Genomic DNA, 23177 nt, shown 5'->3' on the forward strand with positions numbered 1-23177 from the left:
AGATAAGGAACCTAAGGAACTATCCATAGAGAAAAAGGTGAATGCAAGGAACAAGGAAAAACCGCGGCGGCGGGAGGTCAACAACCCAAAGTGTCGCTGTCATTTTCATTAGTGATTAGAATAAAAATAAACAAAATTAAATTAAATAAATAGCCTTATCAATAATAAATTCAATCAATTCTTCATAAATGAAGCTTCTAAAGCCCAGCTGGGTCAATCACGATGGTAAGTTAATGCAGAAACCTGTTAAAAATTCAATTTTATTATGTTGCATCTTTTCATACAAACATGATTGTTTTACTGTTATAATTCGATATTTTTCAGATAAACCAATATTTTCCGTGGACATACATCCCACTGGGAAGCGTTTCGCGACCGGGGGACAAGGCGGGGACTCCGGTCGAGTGGTCGTTTGGAACCTAAACTCTGTTTTATATGAGGAAGTTGAAGTGGACCCAAATGTGCCTAAAATGCTCTGTCAGATGGATAATCATTTAGGTTAGAAGTTGCTTTTGATTTTACACGGGATAGCCTTCTCTGCCTGATACTCTGTAGCCTCAAAACTAAAAAATTGAATAATTTCAAATCATAATTTAAATGAAATTTGACACAAAAAGTTTTTCAGAATGAAGGTTTTTAGGGTTATGAATCTCCTTAAAAACTAGGAGACGTAACAGTGATATGTCAATAAGTAGACAAGTGTTTATATTTGTGCATTGTTCGTCTAATCCATAGAGTTAAAACATTGTACAGTTGCTTGCAAGTTGCATTGCAATACATGCCAGAAATTAGATGTCTATGATATGAACTGCTAAGGTTTGGAATGCTGTTCTGGAGTCTATGTCTCCTGGAATGTATAATTTAAAAACCTTCAAGGCAAAAGTAAATAGGCAAGCGTTCTCCAATTGCTTTTTATTAAGCATGGTTGTTGTCAAGCACAAGCCTATTTTGTAATAAAAAAACTGGCCAAGTGCGAGTCAGGCTCGCGCAAGGAGGGTTCTGTACTGCAGTCTTATTTTTTCGACATTTTGCACGATAATTCAAAAACTATGATGCATAAAAATAAAAATAAATGTTTTAGAATCCACAGGTGAAGCCTTTTATATAATACCCCACTTGATATACTTATCTTACTTGGATAATTGAATATACTAATTATTAGTTCATGACCAGAATTTAATTTTTTTGTGTGATGCAACCCTAAATTCACGGTTTTCTGATTTTTCCCCTAATGTCAGCTATAAGACCTACCTACCTGCCAAATTTCATGATTTTAGGTCAACGGGAAGTACCCTGTAGGTTTCTTGACAGACAGACAGACAACAAAGTGATTTCAGTTTATCCTTTTGAGGTACGGAACCCTAAAAAATAAAAAGCTAGGGATTCTACAAATGAAATTATGCTCATTTTTATTTACCATTTATTTCCCAGCCTGTGTGAATTGTGTCCGATGGAGCAACGGTGGGAGGTACCTGGCATCTGGTGGCGATGACCGGCTGGTGATGGTGTGGGGGCTCAGTGTGGTGGCGGGTGCCACGGGGAAACACAAAGCTGAGACCTGGCGATGCTTGAGCACATTGAGGGGACATGCAGGTACTTTATTGTACAATCTAATTTTCTTTAAAACATGTGCAATGACTATAAAGTGACAGATGTTAAAAATGTTCCAATTTACCACAATTAAATACTTTATTGTTTGATAAATATTATTGAACATTAATCATTATCCAATTTTTTTTATCATGCCATGTGCTGTGGTTTATCTTTGAATATCTAATAAGCAATTTAAACCTGTAATTTTAATGTAATTTTGTTCACAACACACACAGTTCACAACAGTCATGAAACTTGTGACAAAATCTCGATGCTTTACCTGTCAAATGTAGGCTGTGAAACAACCATGGATCTCATGAAACAACTAAAATAAAATAAAATAACTACATTGACATGGGCCAGCATGACACTGTGTCAAATAGTTTTAAATATTATAATATTTTTAAACCTTGGATTTCACATCACCCATTAGGGGTGTTGTATCAAATCATCAATACAATATTATAAATGCGAAAGTGTGTCTGTCTGTCTGCTAGCTTTTCACGGCCCATCCGTTCAACAAATTTTAACGAAATTTGGTACAGAGTTAGCTTGCGTCCCAAACAAGGGCACAGGCTATTTTTTATCCCGGAAAATCAAAAAGTTTCCACAGAATTTTTAAAAACCTACATAATATTTGATAGATGTTGATTCACTCTGTATATTTGTAGTTATGGATGTGGACAATTTTCAGGTGATGTTCTAGACTTAGCGTGGTCCCCGCTGGACAAATGGTTGGCGAGTTGCAGTGTTGACAACACTATAATCATTTGGAATGCGGAGAAGTTTCCAGAACTGGTCTGCGTGTTGAACGGACACACTGGCCTTGTGAAAGGTGTTGCTTGGGACCCTGTGAGTTACACAGATATATACAATCATACACACATTTTAGCGTTTAAACTACCGTGAGTGATTTCCATTATAAATACTATCTGTCCCGGCTTACTCACGTGTGTAGTCGACGTTAGCCCGACTAGTTCAAAACCGCGGCGCGTGCGCGGACGGACTCCCTTGAAAAAGGACCCCGGATGGGTTCGAAACTAGTCGGGCTAACGTTGACTACACACGTGAGTAAGTCAGGACAGATAGTATTCATACACACATTTTTATTTCTTTTTTATTTTATCAAAGGTGACCCCCTAACTTAACAGTTTAATAATTACATTACAGGCAAAAAACTAAATAATATCTAAATCCACGTGGACGAGCCCGCTGGTGTCTTGACGATTTCGTTTATATTCTATCTATTATCTTTTCGTTTATATATAAAATATCGATTATTTTATATATAATTTTTTAGGTTGGCAAATACCTAGCTTCCCAATCGGATGATAAATCATTGAGGGTATGGAAAACTGCCGATTGGGCGTCGGAAACCATCATCACTGAACCGTTTGAGGAGTGTGGAGGTATTTATGAGAATCATGTGTACATGTGTGTAAAGTCTGTTAGTGGTGTTATACAGTCGCCTCTGTGTCGCGCCGCCTTGGCATGGGCCGCATCTAGTCAAATGCGCTACACCGGCGTACCGACACTATCTTATTGAACATACATTACATACAAAGTCTACCAAATAAACAATTCTTTCGTTCAATATGTGATAGGGTGTTCTTCGATGTTGCCTGCTAAGTGTGAGAGAGTGTGTTTGTGTGGCAGAGAGTGAGTTTATGTGAGTGCATACGAGTATGCATGAAAGGATATACGTGACAGGCATGCGGTTACATGAATACGTGCGTGCTTGTACTTGGATATGTGCGTACATGTATGTTAGTGGGTGAGTGCATTTGCTGAGACAGCATACGAGTATGTGTAACGAGCGAGCGTAAGAATTTGTCTGTGCGAACCTAATTGTAATTTAGTAAATTGTATAGGCTTGCGCTACAGTGTAATCGCACCAAATCGTATGTTTCTAATATTAAAAAGAGGGTAGGACTAAATGTTATGTTATTTCTCTGGTCAGGTACAACCCACGTACTGCGCTTGTCTTGGTCCCCGGATGGTCAGTACGTACTGTCTGCACACGCGATGAATGGTGGCGGGCCCACAGCGCAAGTGGTGGAGCGCGAGGGCTGGCGCTGCGACAAGGATTTTGTGGGCCACAGGAAGGCCGTCACCTGCGCGGTAGGCGACGTTTATGCTATGAAATTTTGATTGAATAATTATTGAATATTGAAGCATATGTAATAGAATTTTGTTCTCGCTATCCTCTAATGCCAATTTTCGTTTAATAGGATAACTATTAAAACCTATCTAAAAACGAAAATTGGCATTAGAATAAGATAGTAAATACATGGTCCATTATGCTGATATTGTGGTTTCGTCTCTACTCAATACTGTGTTTCTTTTCTGTTCTTCTTCTTTTTGAAGACGCAACCATGGTCATGACCACATATAATAATATCCTTTTTGTATGCCACACTAAAGATTAAAACCTGTTTTGATAATTTGCCGATTTTAAACACACTAACGAAAATCCCGTTTATTTCCTTCACAAATCATGAAAATATAAATTAATCACGACATAGGTATGATGATAAATAATGTATTGTCGTTGGTGAACAGCGTTTCAACAGCAACATCTTCGTGAAGGAAGGCAAGAAGTGTTGTTGCGCCGCGGTGGGCTCCCGCGACCGTGCGCTGTCCATCTGGCTGACGTCACTCAAAAGGCCACTGGTGGTCGTCCACGAACTTTTCAGTGACAGCGTGTTGGACTTATCTTGGAGTTCTGATGGTGAGACATTAACGTTTTTTCAATAAAATTTGCCGCTTTTATTGACGTTTTTCTATTAATTTGATGCTTTTATTAACGTTTTTCGATTAAATTGCTAATTTTATTAACGTTTTTAGGGTTCCGTACCTCAAAAGGAAAAACGGAACCCTTATAGGATCACTTTGTTGTCTGTCTGTCAGTCAAGAAACCTACAGGGTACTTCCCGTTGACCTAGAATCATGCAATTTGGTAGGTAGGTAGATCTTATAGCTTATAGGTTAGATCACACAAAAAAAATTAAATTGTGGTCATGAACTAATAATTAGTATTTTCAACTTTCGAAGTGAGATAACTATATCAAGTGGGGTATCATATGAAAGGTCTTCACCTGTACAATCTAAAACAGATTTTTATTTATTTTTGTGCAACATAGTTTTTGAATTATCGTGTCGACTGTGTCGTGTCGTGTGTGACTGTAGTACGGAACCCTCATTGCGCGAGCCTGACTCGTACTTGGCCGGTTTTTTCAATTAAATTACTGCTTTTATTAACGTTTTTCAAGATTGAATTCCGAAATATTGAAACCTTAGTTTTCAGAAGAGTATGCGATCCAAAAGAAGTTGTATGAATATTATTATTTTTAAGATTATTAATTTTTTTTAAGATTATTATAATTTTGAAAATATTAAAGTTTCTGAAACTAACAGTACCATATCACACTAATAAAAGCGAAAGTTTGTATGTGTGTATGTTTGTTACTCTTTCACGCAAAAACTTAGCTAAAATTTGGAATAGAAATAGATTATACCCTGGATTAGCACATAGGCTATTTTATCCTGGAAAGTCAAAGGGTTCCCACGGGCTTTTTAAAACCCTATATCCACGGGAACGAAATCGCGGGCATCAGCTAGTTATCATATAGTTGTTTCTCTTTCAGGCTTGAATCTTTTGGCATGCAGTTCAGACGGCACAGTTGCTTGTATACAGTTCACTAACAAAGAAATTGGCACACCGCTCACGATAGAAGAAAAGGTAACAATACGTACATATTTCACACCCGGCTTTACTCACGTGTTTAGTCGACGTAAGCCCGACTAGTTTTGAACCCATCCGGTAAAACGGTAGCGGTTTAAACGTTAAAATAAAGTAACAATACGTTTTGGAATGCTCAGACCAAGTTACAACATGGGGTTATTCAAGGGGCGGACCAACAAATTCCTGAAAGGCCGGCGCGCATCGGCGGTTCCTCTGGTGCTGCAAATGTTCATGGGCGGCGGTAATCACTCAACATCAGGTGACCCGCCTGCTCGTTTGCTCGCTAACTCTATTTAAAAAAAAAAGTAACCGGCACCATGTTAATGTCCTATTTCTAAAAAGTGGTTAACTGCAAAAAAGTAATTTTTAGCTGTTAAAGTATCGTGAGTGATTTCCATTATAAATACAGAAGAATCCAGCTGCACTCACGTGTTTAGTCGACGTAAGCCCGACTAGTTAATCCACCGCGATGCGTTTGCGAGCTGAGAGCTGAGAAAAAGGACCCCGAATGGGTTCGAAACTAGTCGGGCTTACGTTGAGTAAGCTTTAAAACGCCTGTGGGAGCTTTAAAATTTAACATCTTTTTACATTTACAGAACTCCTTTTATGAGAAAATATATGGCAAATGTTTGGCCAATGAATCTGGCGGCGATTTGTCTTCCAACTTATTGGTGGAATCTCACGAGATACTATTGGCTCGGGACAAACAGGAAGCTAAGAAGGAACCTCCCAAGGATGAGACTACGCCTAAGAGTGATAAAACACAGGTAAAGTACTATAATTTTAGAACAGTGATCATATCAAAATATATATATTTCGCAATTTTTATACGCCTTTATCTCAACAATCATCGGCCCACTATTGAGTACGGGTCTCCTCTCAGAATGAGAAGGGTTGGTCACGCTGGCCAAGTGCAAACTTTAAACTCTACTTTAGGTGACACGCGTGTTTTTAAACATAATAAATGCACTTTGACAGCGCCCGTAATGCTCACTGATCAAACATAATTGCAAGCGGGTCCACAACTTTTACTTGCTTCCATTCGAGAGCAAATTTGGCCACTTGGAGGTCGAAATATAGCAAAAGTACAGAACATAAGTGCCATAATTACTTTCAAATGAAGGCACTACCAACCGTCTGGTTGGTAATTTTATATATTTTAATAACGGTTATGGGTAATTTTCCTAGGCAACGTCTACAGCCTGGTTACCCAGTCCAGACGTCTGGAATAGACTATGCTGGTCCTATAATCGCACTAAACAGAAAGGGATGGGGTTGTAGAACTATTAAAGTCTGCATAGCAGTCTTTGTCTATTTCGCCACTAAAAGTGGTCATCTAGAGCTAGTGTCAGACCTCTCGAAGGACTAGTTCTTATCAGCGTTACGTCGATTCATCGCGAGACGTTCTATACCATTAACATTATTCTCAGATAATGGAACTCAATTCGTAGGCGCTTTGAAAACATGGTGAAAAACTCTAAAGCATGCAGGTTTCCACACGAAGTTTGGTGTTTTACCGATGACGGAATAGTAAGATTTGTTTTCTTTCAGCTAAAACCAGTATTGACACCTTCGCCATCCGTGTCCCGAGACACCCCGTTACGGCCGATGGACCGACAGATCGAGACCAGGACGTCGGACGGCAAACGACGGATCACTCCCGTCTTCATCCCACTCACTAGCGTTGATGCCAAGTAAGACCATCTTTCTTTTACATCTTAGTATCTACTAGCTTATGCTCGCGACTTCGTCCGCGGGGACCACTCAAATTGCAAATCTCTATTTTACCCCCTAGGGGTTGAGTTTTCAAAAATCCTTAGCGGATGTCTACGTTATAATAGCTATCTGCATGCCAAATTTCAGCCCGATCCGTCCAGTAGTTTGAGCTGTGCGTTGATAGATCAGTCAGTCAGTCGGACCTTTTCCTTTTATATATTTAGGTCCTGTGACTTTCGACCCCGAATCTGTTGCACATAACTTGTCCCCGGATTTCTTGTATATAATTTATAAGAACAACCCAAAATGTGATACTTCCGTCCGAATTAAAAATGGCCACCAAACAGAACACCTGTTTTGAGACTTATCTATCTTTTATCCGACAAATTTTCAAAAATCTGTTCGTGTTTACTTTATTTTCAACCGCGCCCGATCCGTCCAGTAGTTTGAGCTGTGCGTTGATAGATCAGTCAGTCAGTCGGACCTTTTCCTTTTATATATTTAGGTCCTGTGACTTTCGACCCCGAATCTGTTGCACATAACTTGTCCCCGGATTTCTTGTATATAATTTATAAGAACAACCCAAAATGTGATACTTCCGTCCGAATTAAAAATGGCCACCAAACAGAACACCTGTTTTGAGACTAATTTATCTTTTATACGACAAATTTTCAAAAATCTGTTCGTGTTTACTTTATTTTCAACCGCGCGTCAATCGTCATAGAGTAAAAAAAAAGTATATACCTCGATTTTTCCAGTGAATCCCTAGGATCTCAGCCGGCTACGGAGAGTTGCTTCAGTACATCGTCTCAGAGCAAGTCGCGGATCCGAGTGGAGAGGCGTGACGATATCGTCATACACCCCAACGTGAGCAACCATGCCACCGCCTCTAGGAGCGACAAGTGAGTATATGCACACGTCTCAGAGCAAGTCGCGGATCCGAGTGGAGAGGCGTGACGATATCGTCATACACCCCAACGTGAGCAACCATGCCACCGCCTCTAGGAGCGACAAGTGAGTATATGCACACGTCTCAGAGCAAGTCGCGGATCCGAGTGGAGAGGCGTGACGATATTGTCATACACCCCAACGTGAGCAACCATGCCACCGCCTCTAGGAGCGACAAGTGAGTATATGCACACGTCTCAGAGCAAGTCGCGGATCCGAGTGGAGAGGCGTGACGATATCGTCATACACCCCAACGTGAGCAACCATGCCACCGCCTCTAGGAGCGACAAGTGAGTATATGCACACGTCTCAGAGCAAGTCGCGGATCCGAGTGGAGAGGCGTGACGATATCGTCATACACCCCAACGTGAGCAACCATGCCACCGCCTCTAGGAGCGACAAGTGAGTATATGCACACGTCTCAGAGCAAGTCGCGGATCCGAGTGGAGAGGCGTGACGATATCGTCATACACCCCAACGTGAGCAACCATGCCACCGCCTCTAGGAGCGACAAGTGAGTATATGCACACGTCTCAGAGCAAGTCGCGGATCCGAGTGGAGAGGCGTGACGATATTGTCATACACCCCAACGTGAGCAACCATGCCACCGCCTCTAGGAGCGACAAGTGAGTATATGCACACGTCTCAGAGCAAGTCGCGGATCCGAGTGGAGAGGCGTGACGATATCGTCATACACCCCAACGTGAGCAACCATGCCACCGCCTCTAGGAGCGACAAGTGAGTATATGCACACGTCTCAGAGCAAGTCGCGGATCCGAGTGGAGAGGCGTGACGATATCGTCATACACCCCAACGTGAGCAACCATGCCACCGCCTCTAGGAGCGACAAGTGAGTATATGCACACGTCTCAGAGCAAGTCGCGGATCCGAGTGGAGAGGCGTGACGATATCGTCATACACCCCAACGTGAGCAACCATGCCACCGCCTCTAGGAGCGACAAGTGAGTATATGCACACGTCTCAGAGCAAGTCGCGGATCCGAGTGGAGAGGCGTGACGATATCGTCATACACCCCAACGTGAGCAACCATGCCACCGCCTCTAGGAGCGACAAGTGAGTATATATGCACACGTCGTCTCAGAGCAAGTCGCGGATGTGAAAAGGATAGACTTATTTATTGTAGAGAACCGGGAAAGAGATGGCAATAAAGCGATTTTGGCCACCGCAAGATCTAAAAATCATATTATAGTGATTCAAAAATAAACTATGTTATTAAATAGCCTCAATAGCAGTTAAAGTAGCGGTTTAAAATCCGAAAGGCCTACGGTTCAAACCCAGCCCATCGCACTATCGTCGTACCTACTCCAAGCACAAGCTTAACGCTTAGCTGGAGGGGCAATGGGAATATTAGTCATTATGATAAACTTAGCTAATATTCTTTAAAAAAACCGGCCAAGTGCGAGTCAGGCTCGCGCAACGAGGGTACCGTAGTACAGTCGTATTTTTTGACATTTTGCACGATAAATCAAAAACTATGATTCATAAAAATAAATAAAAATCTGTTTTAGAATCCACAGGTGAAGCCCATTTATATAATACCCCACTTGATATACTTATCTTACTTGGATAATTGAATATACTAATTATTGGTTCATGACCAGAATTTAATTTTTTTGTGTGATGCAACCCTAAATTCACGGTTTTCAGATTTTTCCCCGAATGTCAGCTATAAGACCTACCTACCTGCCAAATTTCGTGATTCTAGGTCAACGGGAAGTACCCTGTAGGTTTCTTGACAGACAGACAGACAGACAACAAAGTGTTCTATACTGTCCTATAAGGGTTCCGTTTTTCCTTTTGAGGTACGGAACCCTAAAAAAATTACAATTTACAGGACAGTTTTGTAAATGGTTTTTCCCAGTGGCCTAGATCAGCGGCTGCGCAAGCGCACAGCATCATCCCTGCCCGGGCCCAAAGCAGATGAGTTACAAGTGAAGAGGTCCTGCGCTTCTCCCTCTAACACGACCCCCAGTGGCGCTAACGCTAGTCCCCTGGCTCCGGCCCTGCCCGCGCCCGCTTTGGGGACTGCCGGACCCGTAGTACGAGCCGCGGGGGCTTTGAGGTTACAGGTACGATAAAATATCATTTAGGATAAGTTATAGGTTAGGCTAGTTATAGGAGCTATCCTTGTGTACATGATACACAATCATCATCATTATCATGATCAACCCATCGCCGGCTCACTACAGAGCACGGGTCTCCTCTCAGAGTGAGAAGGGTTTGGCCATAGTCTACCACGCTGGCCATGTGCGGATTGGTAGACTTCACATACCTTTGAGAACATTATGGAGAACTCTCAGGCATGCAGGTTTTCTCACGATGTTTCCCTTCACCGTTAAGCAAGTGATATTTAATTACTTAAACGCACATAACTCCGAAAAGTTAGAAGTGCGAGCCCGGGATCGAACCCCCAACCTCCGATTAGAAGGCGGACTTCCTAACCCCTAGGCTATCACAGCTGCCAGATACAAACAAGGCTCCTAGCTTGGTGACACACAATTCTCTTTAGCGCCATCTGTTGATGAAAACAGCAGAAATTAAAACTTCTTCTATTGAATCACGAGGCGACTATTTAGTCGACGCATTTTAAACTGAGTCGTCGAGTTATCTGTCTCTTTCGCTCGCACTTACAGGTCGTAGGTAAGCGCGAGCGAAACAGACAACTCGACGACTCAGTTTAAAATGCGTCGACTATAACAAAAATTAACCAACACGTTTGTTCGCTACGCGACTCGCGCGGCGATTAGGCATCTACCGTGGCGCGTCGCTGGCAGTGTGGCCAACTGCGATAGTTTGCAATACGTCTGTTCACTAGGATCAGGGCACTAAGCGAGTAGCTTAGCTCTTAGACTCGCTCCAGCAATGCACGGGGCTGCAATGGCTTGTATAGTACGGTATAATAACATTGTAAATTGAAAAATTAAAAAGAGCAACCGCCGAGTTTCTTGCTGGTTCTTCTCGGTGGGAACGGCGTTCCGAACCAGTGGTAAATTAAAACTACCTGACTATTCATAAACACTTGTAAAAAGTTTACATTAATAAAAAAATATTCTATTCTATTCTATTCTTAGCAATGAGCGAGGCTCTTTGTAATGTGGCCTTAACCTTAACGTAGCGAACTACCCTCTTTCTTGTTCTTTTCGCTGGAACTTCTCGAGCTGTCCGGCAAAATACATCGTCACTAACTTTAGATGTCGTACGATGCTGTCTTTACCATACCAATTTAATCGTGGTATGTACCCGTTATCTCCATTAAAATATGTCGTTAAACCACGAAATAAGCTTAAAATCATAAAGTTTAAAAAAAAAAAGAATATTAGCCATGTTAAATGACTAATCCCTTTCCTCTCCAACTAAGCGTCAAGTCTATTCACAACGATAGAGATGCAACATGAGATATCTAATGAATAAGAGAGATAGAAGGAATCGGAATTAAGAATAGTATCGGAATCGATCTTCATTTTGGCATCTACAGACGTGCCAACTTCGAATTCCAACTTAGATTGTCGTGCTGTTTTTTTTGGTTGGTTTAACTGTTTGTAACTGAATTCATTGCAGCATTTAGTTAGCAAGTCGGAATCGAAGTCAAACCCCGCCCGTTGCACTATTGTCGTACGTATTCACAAGAGTAGGTACGACAATAGTGCAACGGGCGAGGTTTGAACCGTCGGCCTTTCGGTTTTCAGTCCATTCCTTTACCCGTTGAGCTATTGAGGCTCTAAGTTGTGTTTTAGCTGTTTGAGTAAACACTCAATATTTCAGGTCGTAAATAAGGCGTGCAGCACATACTACGGGACGCTGTCCAGGCTGGAACTGATTCCTAACAACTCAGCATCCAACGACCCCGTGTGGGAGGCGTATTTAGGTATGTATATAAGGATGACGACCTCCCTGGCGCAGTGGTGAGCGCTGTGGTCTTATTAGTGGCAGCTCCTGGGTTCGATTCCTGGCAGGGGTTTGGAATTTTATAATTTCTAAATTTCTGGTCTGGTCTGGTGGAAGGCTTCGGCCGTGGCTAGTTACCACCCTACCGGCAAAGCCGTACCGCCATGCGATTTAGCGTTCCGGTACGACGCCGTGTAGAAACCAAAGGGGTATGGGTTTAATAAAAACTGCCATACCCCTTCCAGGTTAGCCCGCTATCATCTTAGACTTCATCATCACTTACCATCAGGTGAGATTGCAGTCACGGGCTAACTTGTATCTGAATAAAAAAAAAAAAAAAAAAACTTATCAGTATCACACTTCACACTATGACACTAGTATTATAAAGGCGAAAGTTTGTGTGTTTGTTACTCTTTCATGCAATGGAATGGAATTTGGAATAGAGGTAGAATATAGGTACCATGAAGTTTCAAAACGCACTTACGTTGCACTGCGCAACGCGACGCGGCACGTCAAATATTGTTTATATGAGTTTGTATGAATCAAGGCGCTGCTGCGTCTCGTCGCGTCGCATAGTGCAACGTTAAAGTGCGTCTGGAACATTATACTTAACACATTGGCTAGCTTATCCCACGTAAAATGCTAAAATGTTCCCATGGGATTAAAAAACCTATATCTAACCTATCTAGTGGTTTATATTAACTAAATTTTTGAAACAGAAAGTTTTTTATCTGTTACAAGTACTTTTGAAACGTCAAGTGCTTCTACGAGTACCACTGCAAGTTCTTTCGAAATGCCTTTAGTAGACAGAGTAGGTAGTGCAAGTAATGGCCGACGATGAGTTGAGATGATGATGATGATGAATGTTATCAGGGTCGCCGGTGACGAGCATCGCATGCGACGCGCGCTGGGCGTGCGTGGCGTGCGCGGACGGCACGCTGCACGTGTGGACACTGTCGCGCGCTAACGCGCAACGCGCGCTTCCGCCCATTGGTGAGTCAATTTATATGTGTTTTGTTTACCAATGATTTGGTTAATCACTAATTGTCTTCAAGGGCACACCACCACCACATAATCGACTATAGTCGACGCATTTTAAACTGAGTCGTCGAGTTATCTGTCTGTTTCGCTCGCACTTACAGATCGTAGGCAACGAGTGAAACAGATAGATAACTCGACGACTCAGTTTAAAATGTGTCGACTTAAAGTTGAGTTTAAAGTGTGTTTGGGATTTGTGTGTTGCTGCGTGTTGGTGGTGCGTATTGCTTGCCTGGTGGCTGCTTCTTCTTGCATGTTTAGCAGTGGGAGGGCGGGCGGTGAATTTCACATGCTGCATGTTGCACCATACAGATTCGACCTGTTTCAGCGGATTATAGCAAACTAGCTTATGCCCGCGACTTCGTCCGCGTGGACTACACAAATTTTAAACCCCTATTTTACACCCTTAGGGTTGATCTTTAACTATGAGATTTTAACATATTATGAGCTTAATAAAATATGTCATACTGCTAATTGCAAAAATATTAACTACAAAACTTCTATATAGACACTTCAAAACGGACAGACCATAGAGCAGAAACAAAGAGGAGTTGGCCTAAGCAACTGTGCACTGTGATTTTCAACTAGGCCCTGACGTCATCACTGTGGGCGGGGCCTTAGTTAGTATGCTGTCTGCGTTCGTCAGGTTCACATATATTGAGACTCGTATTATCGGTGTGTTTTCGCGTTTTTAAGAACAAAAGGATGAAGTGTTGTGTTTTATCGTGTCAAAGTTATTCAGACAGACGTTCTGATGCTATGAATGGTAGCACATTTCATTTGTAGGTAATTTTATACGTAATTATTAAAATAGTTCTAGATTATTGACATCTAGTGTGAGATAGCTGAACTATGTAGTGACATCAATATATCGATGTTAGGTCGCTAAGCGAGTAGTTTTGCTACTAACCCGCAGATGGAAAATTGAGAAGTGGGCGGCGTTCCACAACCCCTCACCCCGCAAAATGTCACTCGATATTTCATAGGGAAATCTTAATACAACATCTCCTCTTTGTTTCTGCTCTATGGGACAGACTTTCATACAAACTTCAAACCCCAATTTTACCCCTTTAGGGGTTGCATTTTGAAGAATCCTTTCTTAGCGGACGCCTACGTTATAATAGCTATCTGCATGCCGAATTTCAGCCTGATCCGTCCAGTAGTTTGAGCTGTGCGTTGATAGATCAGTCAGTCAGTCAGTCAGTCGTCTTTTCCTTTTATATTTAAGTTTTTGGTTCATTGTATATCATGGACTTCCGTAAAGTAACGCCTGCTTCTATACAACACTGAGTCACAGTTTTCTCTGATATTTTCAGGAAGTGAGTTCCAAAGTTGGGTAGCTAGTACGGTGAAAGATTTGACTTTTGCTGGCATCCAAACTTTTTGGTGCGTTTTTTTTTTTTTTTTAAAGAATATTAGCCATGTTAAATGACTAATATTCCCCTTTCCTCTCCAATTAAGCGTCAGGCTTGTGCTAGGAGTAGGTACGACAATAGTGCAACGGGCGGGGTTTGAACCGTCGACCTTTCGGTTTTCAGTCCACTCCTATACCGGTTGAGCTATTGAGGCTCTAATGAGGCGTTGTTCATGACTTGTGCTTTTTTCCAGCGTTGACATCCCAAGCGGCCAAATTAACGCTGTCAGGCGACACACTGGCCGTTGTCACGACGTTTGCCACATTAGCTATATGGGACCTCGCCGCCGCCTCCTGCCTCATACGACCTCTATGCTTCAGGAATTTACTGTCTCATGGGGGTAGGTAAACAAATACACTATGATCTACATACACCTTTATCGTAATCAAAGATATAGTACGCGCGGCGAGAGTTTGGCTTTGACCGTTATTGCGCAGAAATCAGAAATTGGGTATCAACGGGCAATTAGTGGGGTGCGGGGCGGGTGTGTAGGCGCACGCGGTGCTCTGATTGGCGCTCCACTGCTCCAGTCGTTCCCTGCCTCTGTTTGTACAATCACGTTCACAAGTGAATTGCTATTTTCGTTAATTGTTTATTATATAAGAATCTGAATAGCACTGCTGCTAAGACTTTTTTTTAATGTTAACTTTTGTATTTAATAATTATTTTAAGTTTTCTTTTGTTTGTATGTACCAATTTTACATGTATCTTGGAATAAATAATTTTATTAAAAAACAATTATTTAGAATTTTCATCGCTGTCTCTGTAAACTTTAAAAGGAAATAAACATTTTATATAAGTAAAATAACTATCAATAGTTTTAATAAATGAAGAAGTTTATCTATTTCGTATTATTTTCTAGCATTATTACCACTGTACATGAATTTTGACCCACTCAAATATCCAACCTGGTACATAAAAAAGGAAAAGTATTGTGTGCGTGACAGTACCCATGCGCAGTAATCCCCTCCACCCGAAGGTCAAAGCCAAACTCTCGCCGCGCGATCTGTACAGGGTGTAAACAGAACGCTGATAAAAACGAAGGCAGGTGATAAGTACTGATGATTACTGATATAATACTAAGTCAAAGTCAAATGACTTATTCAAAATCCATGCTAATGTTATAAATGCGAAAGTGTGTCTGTCTGTCTGTCTGCTAGCTTTTCACGGCCCAACAGTTCAACCGATTTTGATGAAATTTGGTACAGAAAAAGCTTACATCCCGGGGAAGGACATAGGCTATTTTTTTATCGCGGAAAATTAAAGAGTCCCCATGGGATTTTTAAAAACCTAAATCCACGCGGACGAAGTCGCGGGCATCATCTAGTAGGTAATAAATAACACTTTTTGAAAGTCCATTGTAGCATTTGTAAGATGATTAAAGTGGTGATAATTTTTACGCGAACTTAAAAACTATAGGTACGAGGGTTCCAAACGCGCCCAGGTTTTTAAAATTCATATAATGTTTCAGTGACAGTGACAGGCTGTTCGCTGTTGGACGACGGCAACCCCATGATCTCACTGAGCAACGGAAAAAGCTTTATTTACTGCAAGAAACTATGCGCTTGGTGAGTACAAATAATCTTATTTATTTGATACAGGTATACTGGTACAGGTGGTTTGATACAGGTACCGATAGACGTTGGGGTCCCAAAGTGCTGGAATGGCGACCTCGCACCGGAAGACGCAGTGTTGGAAGACCACTAGGTGGACGGACGACATCAGACGAGTCGCAGGGAGCCGCTGGAAATACCGTGGCGTGTGAAAGTCCCTGCAAGAGACCTATGTCCAGCAGTGGACGTATATCGGTTGATGATGATGATGATGATACAGGTACAGTGCATCAAACCTACTAATGAAAGAGTCATCACATATTCTTTTAAAAGTACTTATGAGACTTATATTAATCTAAAAATGCTTTTATACTATTATACTAGCTTCTAAAATTAATAATTGATTTCTTATCTAGCAGAAGAATTACTATAGCCTTTTTTAATCCCTTTCATAACTTTATTTTAATTAATATGAGTAGTAAAACGATTTACGGATAGCTTATGTCACTGATAAAAACACCTCTCGAGTTGTTTCAATGAAAACCTCATTTGACGTAACATTTGTCGAGGTTCTTATATGACATCAAACTTCAAAACGCGTCCGCAATAGCATTTTTCATACAATAAATTTTATCGATACGTAAATGAACTGTCAAAAACATTTTTTTGTCCACATCTATCCTTTGTGGACTGTCTCACCGAACCGTGATAGGAAAACCATATTTTGACATTGATGCTGTCATTAAATGATAGATGCAGTCGATTCGCAATCGGCCTGCAGGTGTAAATACATAATGATACATTGGTCCGATTTGATTTTTTTTTATTGTTATTTCCAGGGTGGTGTGGTCAGACGCGGGGGACCCTGTGCGGCGCGCGGGTGGAGGGGTGGGACCGCGCGCGCCCAAACGCGCGCCGCGACCCCCGCCCGCCTTGCCCACGCCTGGGTAAGACTTTCCCGACTATACATACAGTCATCATCATCATCATGATCAACCCATCACCGGCTCACTGCAGAGCACGGGTCTCCTCTCAGAGTGAGAAGGGTTTAGAAATAGTCTACCATGCTGGCCATGTGCGGATTGGTAGACTTCACACACCTTTGAGAACATTATAGAGAACTCTCAGGCATGCAGGTTTCCTCATGATGTTTTCCTTCACCATTAAAGCAAGTGATATTTAATTACTTAAACGCACATAACTCCGAAAAGTTAGAGGTGCGTGCCCTGGATCGAACCCCCGACCTCCGATTAGAAGGCGGATGTCCTAACCACTAGGCTATCACAGCTTCATACATACAGTACGCCGTTACATTGACCTTTAGAGTGAGGTTTCGGCTTTGTAGAGCGTTGTCTCTGTCACTCATACCTCGTCGGTCTCGACGACAGAGACAACGCTCCACGAAACCGCTATCTCACTCTAAAGGTCAATGTACAATATTTTCTGCGGCGTACTGTACTCTTTTTGATCCGACAGCTAAGCGAAGCTCTACTCTGTCTTGCTTACTGATATGGACCCTATTACTAAGACGCTGTCCGTCCGTCCTTGCGTCCGTCTGTCTGTCTGTCAGCGGGCTGCATCTCGTGAACCGTAACTTATTACGGAAGAGAATTGAAATTTTCAAAACAAATAATAAAAAAAACACGGCCGCCATGAATTTTTTTAAAAATTGACAAGCGTGATACGGAACCCTTCGTGTGCGAGCCCGACTCACACTTGACCGGTTTTTCATTAGAATAGAATAGAATAGAATGTTTTTTTATTCATGTAAACTTTTTAAAAGTGCTTATGAATAGTCAGGTAGTTTTAATTTACCACTGGTTTGGAATGCCGTTCCTACCGAGAAGAACCAGCAAGAAACTCGGCGGTTGCTCTTTTTAATTTTTCAATTTACAATGTTATTATACCGTACATTATATTTATAGCCGTGCAAAAGCGCTATCCGGCGCGGCGCGCAGCTGGTTGGAGGCACAAGTGTCAGCGTGTCTGCACTTGCGGCTCGCGACCGACTACCGGCACTGGCTCACTGCGCTCTTCGAACATTTGCTACATCACGGTATGTACTAGACATGTGTCCGCTATAGCTTAACTTAACTGAAAACCGCTGCCGTGCCTATAGCGTACCGTAGCGTTATTGTCGTAGCTAGCAACGGTTTTCAGTTATCATCTATGACGAACCACCTGACAACGCAACACTGCCAACTGGCAACTGACAATGCATTGTTTGGTTTTTGGTAACTAGAAACGCAATAATTATGCCTTCTCTTTCTTTCTTTCACTGAAAGCTGAGAAGGAGCGGTTATTGGCTACCGGCTTAGTAACTAAGAACTTGGTAAACCAAAGCCGACCTTATCTCTATTACGCTAAGGCTTAACTGTACAAGTACTTGTCCATTACACTTTGATCTATCATTCTAAATACAGTTAGCCTTAGAGTAATAGAGATAAGGTCCTCTTTGGTTTATCAATCTTCATGAAATGTTTTTGGTTAACTGGACTGTGGCAAACTATTCGTGCAGGCGTCCACTATAGTTTGACCTATGTCAATGATCAAATTAAACTTTACTGCTATGAACTTAAGGTTGTGATTACTTCACGATATTCATGAAAGTAAAATTGGTTTTATTTTAGTGAATATGCGCGCGCTAGCTATACAGACGGTATTGATACGGCAGCTAGCTTAGTTACTACTACGGAAACCGCTGCGCGTTGCGCATATTAAATTAGTTGAAACACAACTCTGATACCGATATTCGGCAACGGTTAACAATATCGGTATTGAAACTAAGTAACTGTTGATTAACCGTTGCCGTAAATAGCCAATAACGCCCATCTTTAGTATGTACATCTCGCAATACGGTATTTTACCCTTTTTTGAAAACTATCTTAGGGCACCTACGCAGTATGCGGTTAGCCGGAATGCGGCCAGCCGTGCGGCTGACCGTAATCTAAATTTTGTACGAGAAAGTAGTTTTTATACACACTGTGATGCGGCTGCCGGCTGACGGCTCCGGTAGTTCTGAGCGCTGCGGCCCGACTGACGCATGTAAATCGAGAATTACCGTGTTCAAGGGTTAAAATTACGGTGTTTCTAGATTAAATTACGGTGGATTAGCTAAAAGAATACCGTGTAAATTACCGTGTCATTTTTAAAAGAAAAAACGTCACGAATCTGCTTTTTTATCAACTATTAATATTATTCTGAATCTGACTCTCCTAGCATAGCAAATATCTTTTTCATATACGGATTTATTCATATTTATATTTTGTTAAATCTCATTAGTTTTACATTTTACTCCTTCCTGATTGCTTGAATAAGGACGAAAATAGATTGCTGAGATTTGATGCTTAAACCGAGAGCAAGATAAATGTTGCCATTACGAAATATGCTTAGGTGACTGAGATTCGTACTCGTATTACGCATTATATTATGAATTTTTAACGTGATTTTGTATTACGGTGACACGGTCAAGGTAATGGCCATATTACCTTGACGGTAGATTAGGGCTGAATTACGGTGCATCTACGGTAATTACCGTGTACATGGAAACACTGACTGACGGCCATCCGGTCGGTTGCCCTACATACTACGGATAGTGCTAGTTTGCACATTCCGGCTAACCGCAAGCGCAACCGCGGCTGGCCGCATTCCGGCTAACCGCATAGTGCGTAGGTGCCCTTAATCTAAATATATAAAAGGAAAAGGTGACTGACTGATCTATCAAACGCACACATTTAGCGTACTTACGTACTCACTTATACCGATACGACTTACACACAAGCATATGAGCTACTCGCCTTCGTGAAATGCAAGAACTGTACGAGCTACGAACACACTATGAGCAGTTTCATATAAAATGTCAAAAAAACAATTATGATTACCACCTTCCCTATCTCCACTCATATTGTAAACAAACTTGTGCGACTTTGTTTCATCATACCGTTGATTTTCAAAATACCGTGGGAACTCTTTGATTTTCTGGAATAAAATGTAGCCTAAGCCGGCCTTTTCAGGTCTTCTATATCCATGCAAACATCACGCCGATCCGTGGCTTCGATGCGGTGTGATTGAAGAACAAATGAATAAACCAACAAAAACACACTTTCGCCAGTCTGTCTGCTACCTTTTCACGGCCCATCCGCTTAACCGATTTCGACGAAATGTGGTACATAGATAGCTTGCATTGTAGGGACGGATTAAGGCGACTTTTTGTCTGGAAAAATCGAAGATTCTCACGGGATTTTGAGAACCTAAATTCACGCATGCACGCACGCACGGCCTCAGCTGGTTAAATTTAAAACAAAGCATAGTTAAACCTAAATTCCTCTTTAAAATATAAAATAAAAATAAAAATTTATGCTTACAGGTACTGAAGAACAGTTAAGAAATATATTGGACGATATGCTCGGACCTAGTCACTGTACATCGACACCTAAAAAATGGCAGAATACGATATTGGTAAGAAAAATGCATTATTAAATAAAAAATAATATAAGAAAGATAAAAAAAACAAAATTGATTTCAATATAAAAAAATAATTGCATCGGCCGGGAATCGAACCCGGGCCGCCCGCGTGGCAGGCGAGCATTCTACCACTGAACCACCGATGCTTACGAAGATGTTACCAAAATGCAGACTCACAAAGTTGTAAAGTGAATGTATGGACATTCACTTTCACTTTATCGTCACTCTTCTCAATGACTTTGTAACGTGACGCTTTATAATTATCATCGATACTAATACATATAACCTATATTGTAATTTTAAATATATAACATTTCAAAAGGTTTTGAAACAAAACTTACCTATTTATTAAAATAGTTACATAGATAGTGCAAGAAACTTTCATTTTCGCATTTTGCACAAGTTCATATTATTTATAAAATAATTAAATTCTTCATGATCACACTAACCCACTTCCAAAAAAACCGGCCAAGTGCGAGTCGGGCTCGCGCAACGAGAGTTCCGTACTAGTCATATTTTTTCGACATTTTGAACGATAATTCAAAAACTATGATGCATAAATATAAATAAAAATCAGTTTTAGAATGCACAGGTGAAGCCCTTTCATATGATACCCCACTTGATATAGTTATGCTTCGAAAATTGAAAATACAATTTTTTTTTTCATGACCATAATTTTTTTTTGTGTGATGTAACCACAAATACACGGTTTTCAGATTTTGTCCCCTAATGTCTGCTATAAGACCTACCTACCTGCCAAATTTCATGATCCTAGGTCTACGGGAAGTACCCTGTAGGTTTCTTGACAGACAGACAGACAAACAACAAAGTGATAAGGGTTCCGTTTTCCTTTTGAGGTACGGAACCCTAAAAAACCGGTTTTTTATAATATTGTTTTTTTTAAACCTTTTTAGGGTATAAAAAAGCACGATCTTCTGGAAGAGATGCTCTCCCTCTTGGTGCGTCAGCTGCGGTGGCAGCGACTCTATACAGAATACAACGACCAGCTCAGCAGCCTCACGCAGACCAGCGCTATGGTCAACGGGTACTAGCCGGCCGCGCAGACGGGTTACAAATATTGCTGGCAATATTGCCTGGAAATAAAGTATTTATTTAATCTGAAAGTTGGTTAAATATTGTGACTATGAAAATTGTACTATTGAATTAGTGACGAAAATTACTATTATTGAATTACTGAAAATTACTATTACTGAAAAGCGCGATTGAGACGACAACTTGGTACACTTGCCTTAAAACTTGCGCAGTGGGTGATTTTTTATCTGTTTGGTGAAATAAAGTGCGATGTTGGCGGGGGTGTCTGTGCTGCCGCGCGTCGGTTCGTCAATCATCAGTTTAGTATAACGCCAACTGTGGATTTATAAACTTTCGAAATACTAGTTGTTTAGAATGAATAACAAGGCACGATGATCTCGTAGAATAAAATGCTCTCAATCTTGACGAATCAACTGTGCATTTTCATACTTACAAGTGGTTCATAAACGGGCTAGAATAATTGCTAGCAATATCGCCCAGCAATAAAGAATTGTAACACTTTTAAAACACTTGGCAGCTACTTTATAGCATAGGTGTTATAATTAAAGCTAGATGATGCCCGCGACTTCGTCCGCGTGGATTTACATTTTTCAAAATCCCGCGGGAACTCTTTCATTTTTCGGGATAAAAAGTAGCCTATGTGTTAATCCAGGATACAATTTATCTCCATTCCAAATTTCATCCAAATCCGTTCAGCCGTTTTTGCGTGATTGAGTAACAAACATCTAAACATCCACACTTTAGCGTATATAATATATTATTAGGATATTAGGATCACAGACTACAGTGTATATAGGGAGATAGACTGGTAAGTCGGGCCGTCAAGGCGCCCACTTGAAAAGCGCCATCTAGGAGACGGGTTTGGTACTAAATACAGCCAATACCCAGTATATATACCTACCTATATACATACTTTATAGTTTTTTAAATTAGGTAGGAATGTGGTGTTTGATTTGCGGGAGTTTTGAATGGATAATGGTACTTATCTTGGCAATACTGATAATTACCAATATCACAATGGCATTTAACTCCCGCCAATCAAATTTAATTCAAAAATTAAACACAACTTATTATAAGTTATTTAAACTTTTTCAATTTATTTTTTTTATAATAAATATCAGCATCACATTTAAGTGGATCTCTTGAATCAAAAAAGTGAATTTTTCCATTTAAAATAAAATTAATATCTTTGCACCAGTTATTTATAAAAAAAATGACAGTTTCCTTGGTCAAAAAATTAATAATTTTGTCTCTATGTGAGCTACATGATATAAAGTTAAAATTTATATTTGATAATAGTATTAATTTTACGTACTCTTGTATTTTATTTTTATTACTTCTGTTTTTCAAAATTTCAATTACGTGATTTTCGATCTCAGCGAAGCAATCAAAAATGTTTCTCGTCGGATAACATAGCCATCCTTTGTCATTGTATTCGCTAATTTTAATATGTTTATGAAAAGCCTCCAGTTCCTTACTTTTAAACACTTCAATGCATTCAGGACAACTTTTGAAAACTTTTTTTTGCACTTTTGTCACAAGCCATCCACTGCAATATGCTACTGCCGCACACCTCTCTACATCTGTCGGAGATTTGCCTTCAATTAGTTTATTTGTATTTATATTTTCAATGTTCAAATCATTAAAATCTATTTCTATATTTTCTGTGTTTTCTTCGTTACTCTTTTCGCTACTTTTTATAAGATTTTTTAAATTGTTTAGGCAAAAGTCCCCATCTTTTTCACA

At 40.7% G+C, this 23177-nt stretch overlaps 1 protein-coding gene, 1 non-coding gene and 1 pseudogene across 2 annotated transcripts; 1 reads left to right on the top strand and 2 right to left on the bottom strand.

Moving 5' to 3' along the window:
- LOC117996685 (uncharacterized) overlaps window positions 1-23177 on the bottom strand; it is an 83299-nt pseudogene that overhangs the window by 40715 nt on the left and 19407 nt on the right.
- Window positions 82-22208, top strand: Hira (histone cell cycle regulator-like protein). The gene is made up of 20 exons (XM_034984458.2): window positions 82-225; window positions 325-498; window positions 1432-1593; window positions 2288-2445; window positions 2894-3002; window positions 3554-3714; window positions 4156-4324; window positions 5241-5335; window positions 5935-6105; window positions 6890-7032; window positions 7813-7956; window positions 9885-10092; window positions 11786-11888; window positions 12782-12901; window positions 14555-14701; window positions 15833-15929; window positions 16754-16861; window positions 17840-17970; window positions 20281-20372; window positions 21293-22208. Exons 1-20 carry the CDS (start codon window positions 189-191, stop codon window positions 21428-21430), a joined length of 2667 nt encoding a protein of 888 aa, XP_034840349.1. The 5' UTR covers window positions 82-188; the 3' UTR covers window positions 21431-22208.
- On the bottom strand, window positions 20454-20524 carry TRNAG-GCC (transfer RNA glycine (anticodon GCC)). Its single transcript has one exon. It is a non-coding gene; the product is annotated as a tRNA-Gly (tRNA).

Source organism: Maniola hyperantus, chromosome 3 (assembly GCF_902806685.2).
Source record: "Maniola hyperantus chromosome 3, iAphHyp1.2, whole genome shotgun sequence".
Taxonomy (NCBI): Eukaryota; Metazoa; Arthropoda; class Insecta; order Lepidoptera; family Nymphalidae; genus Maniola; species Maniola hyperantus.

Excerpts from the sequence above, each read along its gene's own strand:
- Hira (XM_034984458.2), top strand. The coding sequence starts at position 189 with ATGAAGCTTCTAAAGCCCAGCTGGGTCAATCACGATG. Across the intron at positions 7,033-7,812 it reads CTCACTAGCGTTGATGCCAA|TGAATCCCTAGGATCTCAGC; the intron begins GTAAGACCATCT and ends CGATTTTTCCAG. Across the intron at positions 10,093-11,785 it reads CGGGGGCTTTGAGGTTACAG|GTCGTAAATAAGGCGTGCAG; the intron begins GTACGATAAAAT and ends TCAATATTTCAG.